The sequence below is a fragment of the Danio rerio genome, chromosome 4 (genome assembly GCF_052040795.2).
Source record: "Danio rerio strain M-AB ecotype USA chromosome 4, GRCz13ab, whole genome shotgun sequence".
Taxonomy (NCBI): Eukaryota; Metazoa; Chordata; class Actinopteri; order Cypriniformes; family Danionidae; genus Danio; species Danio rerio.
Window position 1 is genome coordinate 21,867,501 of NC_141024.2, and position 8,990 is coordinate 21,876,490.

At 38.9% G+C, this 8,990-nt stretch overlaps 1 protein-coding gene across 10 annotated transcripts in view; it reads left to right on the top strand.

The window, feature by feature from the left end:
• The window catches only part of syt1a (synaptotagmin Ia), a 325,144-nt gene extending 316,479 nt beyond the window's left edge, over positions 1-8,665 (top strand). For 9 of the 10 annotated variants that reach the window (XM_087246495.2, XM_087246494.2, XM_087246498.2 and 6 more), the window contains 2 exons: positions 3,159-3,292; positions 4,733-8,665. In XM_087246495.2, the coding sequence (XP_087102621.1) occupies positions 3,159-3,292; positions 4,733-4,942 (344 nt within the window). In that variant the 3' untranslated portion in view covers positions 4,943-8,665. 10 annotated transcript variants of the gene reach the window in all.
• Positions 8,666-8,990: the final 325 nt, after the last annotated feature.

Consider the following 8,990-nt stretch of genomic DNA (forward strand, 5'->3'; position numbering starts at 1 on the left):
ATCACTATGACCTCACTAATAATTCAGTTTTTTTTCTATAATATTAACGTATTGATCTAAAAATAATGTCTGTATAGTCTTCGCTTTTAGGGTTTGATATTTTAAATATTTTTAATGAAGTTATTTTCGCTTCCAAAAACATTTATTAAATCAAAATACATAAATTTAATGTTGTGAAATATTATTATCATATATTTACAAGGATTGTACTCGTGTTATTTTAGCAGAATTTTCAATATCATCACTCCAGTTTTCATTAGACATTACGTTAGTTTATTGTTATTGAAATAATCTGTCTGTGCTATCATTAAGTTTAAACAGTATTATAGTATATGTGTTACATAAAAATATTATTTTTGTGTGAATGATGATCTTTGCTTGCAGGCAATTTGGACACTTTTAAAAACATGCATGTTAAAGAACATTTCATTATTTTTAAGCAATTTTGAAACATTGTTCTTTCTCATTCGCTAAAACAAACAGATCTTTTTCCGAGTCATTTTGTTCATTTCAGCAGAATACAATTGAACTGTTTTAACTTAACAACCCTTCAAAGCAGCTTTCTGTGGTAGAGGCACAAAATGCACATTGTGTTTCACATTTTAGATACAGTATCCTGTCTGTGAAACCCATGACGCAAGCTAAAATCTTGAGGGGATATGGCTGCGTCAATGCGCACATCAAAATACCATCATCTTTGCCAGTGGTGCGGCATTCATTCGCATTGCATACAGTGTAAACCAGGGGCGATCAAACTCGGTCCTGAAGGGCCGGTGTCCTCCATATTTTAGTTCCAACCTGAATTCAACACACCTGAATCAGCTAATTAAGCTCTTTCTAGGTATACTAGAAACTACCAGGGGGGTGTAATTAAAGAAAGTTGGAGCTAAACGATGCAGGACACTGGCCCTCCAGGACTGAGTTTGGACACCCCTGGTGTAAAGAATGTAGGGGAGCTGTGTGGTTTCAGTTCAGGAGCATACAGAATTCTTGTACTCGTATGACTGAAAATGATGGAGTGATTCCATCCGCGTCTCCATGTTGGCTTACTATCATGCAGTACAAGCATGCTGCTATTCAGCTTCCTTACATAACGTTTGGCTAATAAACAATTGAAAATGTGCACATATGATGTAAAATTGACATCTCTTTATGAGACATCATAATCAATAATCACATCTCTAATAAGAAACAAAAACACACATATTCTACCAAGGCCAAATTATGACATTTTTATTAGTAATCTTTATAGATAATAGTGAAATTGGCTATAAAATAATTACTTTGTACCTTTCCTTATGGTTCCTGGTATTAGTAGTTGTCTTGTCAGATATGTGTGCATACTCTGCATCTGGCATGTATTTTCAGTAACGACCAAATAGCCAAAAGAAGCTATTTGTGTGTTTGATGTTTGGTGTTGTTTGAATTGTGTAAAGTCACAGATGCTGATGAGTGGTGCTGAAGCAAATTGTATTTGTGTTTATTATTATAATAAGTTTAAGTCTTTGTCAAGCCTTCCACTTAGTCTCAAGTCAAGTTCATTTACAAGTCGTGACTTGAGTCCCACATCTCATGTTTATGGATCATAATACAGCTCTAAATAACTACTGTAAATGCCATTTTCTAATGATGTATGATCACTTCAGATTTACTATGTTTTTACATTTTACATAAACATGCTACACTGAATGAATGTGGAACCTTATTTTTCATATATTTTCACACAAATTATTTTAAACTGTAAACACACTTGTCTTCAATATGCTTTGTGTATATTAGCAGTTTTTGTAAATTGAATTTATTTGTTTATTACATCATGACAATGTAAAAAAAAGAGTGAAGGAAATGAATATTGACTATAATATACAACAATATTTGAGTTAACTTTTAGCTTTAGCACAGCTGACACACTCTCTCAGCTTATGTGCCATAAGATTTACACTTTCAAAAACTGCATGCCAGAGACTTTGAGCTGCCCTGTTCCTAATATGGTATGAGTTCTCTCTCTCTCTCTCTCTCTGTATGGAATGTTCTACTCAGATTTTATTTTCACTGGGATGAAGAGTATTTAGATCAGTTTAAAAAAAAAGGGAATTGGAAATGCCAGATATTTTATTTGGAACAGATTTGAAAGAGTGATGGCGACAAAAAGAGATATGAAAGTGTCAGCAAGAGAAAGAGTCAAATGACACACTGGACAAAAGGTAATTCTGAAACACGGCTAAATCTGTCAGGTTCAGTCATTCCTCACCTCAATAACTGCTGCTATATCCTTTATTTTCTGTCCTTTTAGAAAGGCTCAGGAGGGCAGATGATGTCAGCCCCCCTTTTACAGGATCGGTATAAGATATAAAAAAAAATGCACATTTGCTCCCCTTTACAAAAGGAGAGCTTTATAGATCAGATGTTTGGTTGATATTTCATCCTTTGTCTGTTTTGTGAGGTTTCAATCAAAAAGCGATTCTAAGAAAGGTGAGTGTGAATCAGTATTGACTAAGGTAAACAGATGAAGAGAGATGCATGATGGGAATAGAATATAGATGCTGGAAATGATGGATAGATGGATCGTATTTTGAGGCGCAGGCAGAGATTGATGTGTCTGAATGGCAGTAATGCAACAGGGAAGAATTTCTCTGGGATACTAGAGGGCATATACACACACACACCTGTCATGTAAAAATAAAAGCTGTACTATCGTGCACAAACCGCACAAGATTTGTGTGTGCCACAGCTTCAGGTGCCTGCACTGTGCTCAAACAAACAGATAAAGGTTAGAAATACATAGTGGTTTTGTTATGTTAAGTGTGAAATAAAAGGTGAATGAACAATCAAACAATTAAATAAGGCCAATTTGTAATGAGTCTATTAATCTATTTACCTATCTTTCTATTTAGCAGCTATTTGAATGTCTAAATCTTCTGGATCTTGACCCTTATAGATTTGTTTTTATTCTCTTGACTTTAAGACTATTTGACCACCAATACTCTGCATTGTCCACCACCCAGCTTGTGTGTAAGAAAGACTTGTAGATGAGTTATATATATTATATATATATTTGTGTGTGTGTGTGTTGAGGCTCCCTGATTGAGATCCACTGCTGTACTATATCATAAAACGAATGATTTGTCATGTCATGTCCTGTTGTTGTGTGTTATCAGATCCTTACGTCAAGATTCATCTGATGCAGAACGGCAAACGGCTGAAAAAGAAGAAGACGACAATCAAAAAGAACACCCTCAACCCTTACTACAACGAGTCATTCAGTTTCGAAGTGCCATTCGAACAAATCCAGGTAATTTGTCTTTGGTGCTTGTTCTGAAACCGAGCTCTAATATGGCAAATCCGACACAAATTCCCGTTTTTTTTCTTGTTTATTCTCGTCAGTGACAAAAATGTACAGAGACTAATTGACAAGCCGCAGCCAAAAAGTAACTGGATAAGGCTCTGCATGAGGCTTTTAGAAAAGTTTTGTTGCTAATTAGTTGGAGAACAAAATGGATGCGATGCTTGCTAGTGCAATAAGAGTAAAATTGCTTCCAATTGATTTAGCATTTCACGGTTCAAAGGATACATTTTATGCTTTGAGTGAGCGGCTTTGAATTCAAAGCGTGTCTGGGGGTCTGTTAACCAGAGAGGCCTTCCTCCCTCTCCATTCACACCAAGCAGCAGACGTTTGTGAAAGCCGCCATCCCGAAACGAACAGTTCCTCGCTCATTGTACATGCCTCAATATTTCATTATATGGCAAATTAGCTCCGGCTTCTGAGAACAATGGCTCTGGGCCTGTTCTCGCCGGTCAGAGAAATGCAAGCGGAGAGGTGGATCGAAGGATAATCAGGCCTCTGAAGACGCTAATTCATATTGTCTGCTCGCATTTTGTGCACAGGCGGATGGCACTCCGAGTAAGCAAAGCTAAGAGCGAGCCATTGACCCCAGCGATCAGTTGTGCGCTCGCAGTCGATTTGCCATAGTTGTCCAGTAGCTGTTTGGTGGAACCCGCTGGCCTTTCTTCGGCAATCGCCACTGTGCTCTTCAAAGACTCGAGCTGCTGCAGAGTTACAGGCCATTCAGCAGACCATCACACTGAGATAATTGTAGTGGTATTTGGGAAGGTGGGAGTGAACTTTTGTACCACTTTGCATTTTTAGTCATTGTTAAACAATGTTTCTCAAGCACAGCAAGCCTAGTTAGGTATCTGTAACGAAAAGCCTTTTCGATTTGTTTTTGGGCTTGATTTTTTTATTTAGTTAAAAGAAAGTATTAGTTTCATTCAGCAAGAATACATTTTATTTTCAAAGGTGAATATATTTATACAGCACAAATATATTGTATATATCAGAATGCTGTGATTGACAATTCAGAATCGAGCAATTTACAAGCCACCCGTCGAAACATTTTCTCTCTGAGCACAAACGAGTTACTTTGCATACCACTTGTTGTGTGTATCGCCTCTTCTCGTCGGATCGCTGAATGCCTCCTCAATTGTAAGTCACTTTGGAATGTAAATGCAGATGAGAGAGCCATTTATAATTGAAATGAATAGTAGTGTACACATAAATGAAATCATGCCATTGATGATATGCGTTTTTTGAAACGCAAACTTTAGTCATTTCTATTAAAAGATGTTTGTACACATTTTCTGTTGATCACAGGAATTAATGTTTGATCAAACTGCATGTTGGAACCAACTGAAAGGCCCAAATGTTGTGTTTTGTCTCTAATTTCTTTTACAGAAAGTTCAAGTTGTTATAACTGTTCTGGACTATGACAAGATTGGCAAGAACGATGCCATCGGCAAGGTGTTTGTGGGCTTGAACAGCACAGGCACCGAGCTCCGTCACTGGTCAGACATGCTGGCCAACCCGAGGAGACCCATCGCGCAGTGGCACGTGCTGAAACCCGAGGAGGAAGTGGATGCCCTGCTGGCAGCTCAGAAAAAATAGAGCAGTCCTCGGCCAAACCCTTGCCCCCCCTTCCCACAGTCCCACCCGTGTAGTGCTCTTTACCCAGTGCGTGTAAATACCTCAGTGATATAAGGATCCATGCACCCTCACTCCTAATTTGGTGTCTAAGAAAACCCGCCTTCTCGGACGACCCTTGAGATGTTGTGTTGTTATGTCGTTTTCGACCCTCGGCCCTTCCTTCCTTCCTTCTGTCGATAAACTTTTCTCTGTCCTTTATCGTTTCGCCTTCATCCACGACCTTAAAATCCCCGACCAAACGCCCCCTTCTTTTAAGCAATATGATCTGTATAGATAGCGCATGAGTGGAGGAATTTATTGTACCACAGGTGTATATATCAGTATGCAGACTCAAATGATTTCTAGTTTATGTGTTTGTATGTTGTTACCCGTTTCCTAATCTGTGTATATCTCGATGTTTTTAATAAGATGTTCTATTTTAAATGATGTAAATGCAGACATAGAAGAGCCAATATTATATATAACGGGATTTAAGAATTTTACCTAATTGCATTCCAGTAAAATTTACGATATATATATATATATCTATATAAATATTTACGAATGAAAGAAATCCAACCTGCAAGACGCTAGTGGAGGTACACTTACTTCGTAAAGGACGGTTTGCGCTTCATGTTTACTTAAAAAAAAAAATGCATACAAACGTACCGAAAGCGTTAAACACACAGACACGCACACACAACACAAAGGCCATTAACTGATATGGTTTCATTGTATAAATATTATATGCTGCTGACAATTATACAAGCACATGATTTCGTAAGAACTTTTTGTACTGATTTATCAAACTGAGGACCTGTACGCTTCGCTTAAACCACTTTAATCGAAGAATTTCTTACTTGATGAAAACCAATCAGCCTTTTTTTTCCCTTGATTTGTCATACGGTGATGCTGTTAACTTTCAGTAAAACGGGTCCCCGGGTTGCTTCTTTCTTCTTTTCTGTCCTTTGACTCCCTTACCTGATTCGACACGTTAAAGAAAAAGGAAATCGCTCGTACGTTGGGACAGTCTCGAGCTGTAGCCGTTGTGTCCTAGAAGCTTGATTTTTGTGAGTGGCTTACTTTCTCGTTACGTTGGACTGATTCTGTTGTGGTTCAGCTTCCAAAAATTGAAACCAAGAGTTTTGGCTCTAGCTTTATGACAACTCATTTTCTTAGATCAAGTCAGCGTATGAGTATTTTTGGTAAGTGCATGTTTTTTTTTACGATCTTTGCTAAAGGCTGGGTAAAGGGGGGATTTATTTACACCGGGGCGTCTCTTTCAAGAGACTCCCTTGCCTTCAATCAAAAGGTAATCGAAGGAAACTACGGGAGCGGAGGAGGAGAGGCGAGCTTTTAAACACTGCCATTGTTTTTAGGGAGGTACGAGACGTACGCTACGCCTCCCTCCACGCACACTCCACTTTGTAAAAGTGGTTGTAGCTTCAGTTCATCGGGGAACAATGTATTTTGGCCGCAGCGGTGCCCTAAACAGCAGTTTTTTGCTTTGTGTTGCCTTCTCACAGTGACAATAGAGTTAGCCATGCTTTACTGCCAATCCTTTCCCCCCGTGGCTACTGTTTTGCACTGTACCGTCTTTGAAGAGACAACAGCTTGTCGGGACGTCCGTTAAGTCAAAAGCGCGCGATCATTAGCGAATCTTCAACAATAACCGTAAAAGTTAATGGTCTGTACAGGTGATAACATTACATTCAAATGTCCTTTACTACGGGTCTAACAAGAGGGCGAGTAGACGTCGAGTCCATTAAACCCATGAGTTATCTCGGAGGAACCTCTTGCGTACACTAGATGCTAGCTTCGGGAGGAGTTTCTAAGTGTTTTCAATGTTACTGTGTAGGTGATAGCACTGTTACATAAAACAAAAGAAGACAAAAAAAGCTGTTTGTCATTCCATAGGAGTCTTTAAGGACTGAGTTGTGTATCACTGTGACTGCGGTGTGTGCTTAGCGTTGTAGTTTTCAGTAGGTAGCTGCCATCTTGTACTATAGTGATGTCGTGCTACCATCCCCAATCACGCAACGAGAGCACGAGAGAGCGAAACGGACGTTGTTGTTTTTTTTTTATGAAAGTTACGCAGCCTGCGCTCGCGCGGGTCACTTCACATAGCGTTTCGTTGAGCACTGTGCAATATTCGTATGTTCATTCCCTTTCGTTGAAAGGACGGCATCGCTCAACAAGGGGGCAAAAAAGAAGGGAAAAAAAAAAGAAAAGACACAACCCCAAGCGGCGAGACGATGCATCCATAGACCGTAGTCCGGTTAGGTCACAGCACACGTGTGCGTAGTTTGGAGCTCGACATGTGTAAACTTGTTAGGAATTCCTCCGTTTTTTTCCCGTTGAGTTTTCCCGCGCACAGATTCAACCATCCAAACATTCGGGTAAACGTATATGTAGGATGTATTCCAAATACGAGATCATTTATCTACCTATGTATCTCCATATATATATATAAATAAATATATACAGTAAATGATATATATATATAGAAATCCTTCCCTTTCAGAATAGGTGTATATATTTTTATATTTGTCCTGATATCATTTCCTGGTTATTGAGATCACCCGGTTCTAAGAGAATTCTTGTTATCGATCTTGTCATGGAAACTCTCTGTTGTACTATGAATATGATTGGCTGTACCATTTTGTTATCGCTGTTATGATTACACTCATGACTATTACCTGGTTATCGTTCCTTTAGTGCCCTATTGAAGACCATTTTATATTTATTATGGAACTCAGAATGTACAGTATGGACCGTGTGTTACGTTTTTACTTTTTATCGTGGGACCAAGTATAGTTGGCACTTTCATTTCAATGTTGCAATAAATATCGAATCATGTGTTTAATGGAGAGCCGATTTGATTTTTTACCCTGTCCGAGAGATTACCGCGAAGAAATCTCCAAAACGTGTAATCGCGACTGTAGGTACAATTATTAATCAACCGCTCCTGCGTCAACCGACTTGTGTACTCTCATTTATATCAGTATGTACGATATCCTAACGTAAGGCTTGTTTCTAAAACAAGGATAAAAATGCAGTTTTCGAGTCACACTCGTTCGTATTCGTACGGCAGAAGGGTGGTGTTGTACTATCAGGTGTCTGCGCTTTAGTCTGCGCAGAACCGGACGAACGGTAGAAGACAGCGTTGCCGTTTGCACCTCAGAGGTCTGTAAGTAGTCTGAAAAGCCATTTCTAGCCCTGCAAAGCAACGCTATCTTTTACCGAAGCCTACCAAAGCACGCGAACAGCTCCGACGACTCGAAGAAGAAAAAACAAAACAAAGAAACCAAGCGTACATGCGTACAACCTTCCGATGCTCTACGAAGACAAAAAGCCACCTTTGAAGAAAAGAAAAAAAAGCTGTGCAAAGAATTAGAATCTGATGCTGTAGGGAGATCCTAGTTGCCTTTGTGTATATCAACTGCCTGCTTGAGTATTTTCGTGCGTGGAAATTTTCTCTGTAATCTTGTAGAACTGTTCGGGGTGTTTTTTCCTGCCATACTGCTGGCCCCAGCGGCGAGCCGACAGTTATATTGCTGTGTATACCTTCATTTTTGATGAGGTGTTTTACGATTTGGTTTCACTTTGTGTAGTGATTCACTCTGTGGAGTTTCTGACTGTTGTTATATAACTTCATATACGCAAATGTTCAATAAAAATGTTTTATTTCCTGTTGATACAGAACCTTCTCGGGAGCTCTTTTTTTGGGTGTCGATTCAGAGAGAGATGAGATTTTTGTTCAGCTTTTGAATATTGAAAGACGCATGGGAAAAATTGTTATAGTCGCGATGAAAACGATTAGCACCTGATGTAAATAGGGGCAAAACATACTCTGAAGTGTCGCTCACCCCTCCTACCTTTCCTTCAAGAAATGCAACAAGTTATTGAGGGAGACAAAAAGTAAATTATAGGGAATTATGGGAAAAAAGAGGGGTTTTTTTTTCAATACATAATTGCTACCTTTACATGCTTTTAGTTTTAAGCTCCATTGTCCAAGACCATTGTCCTT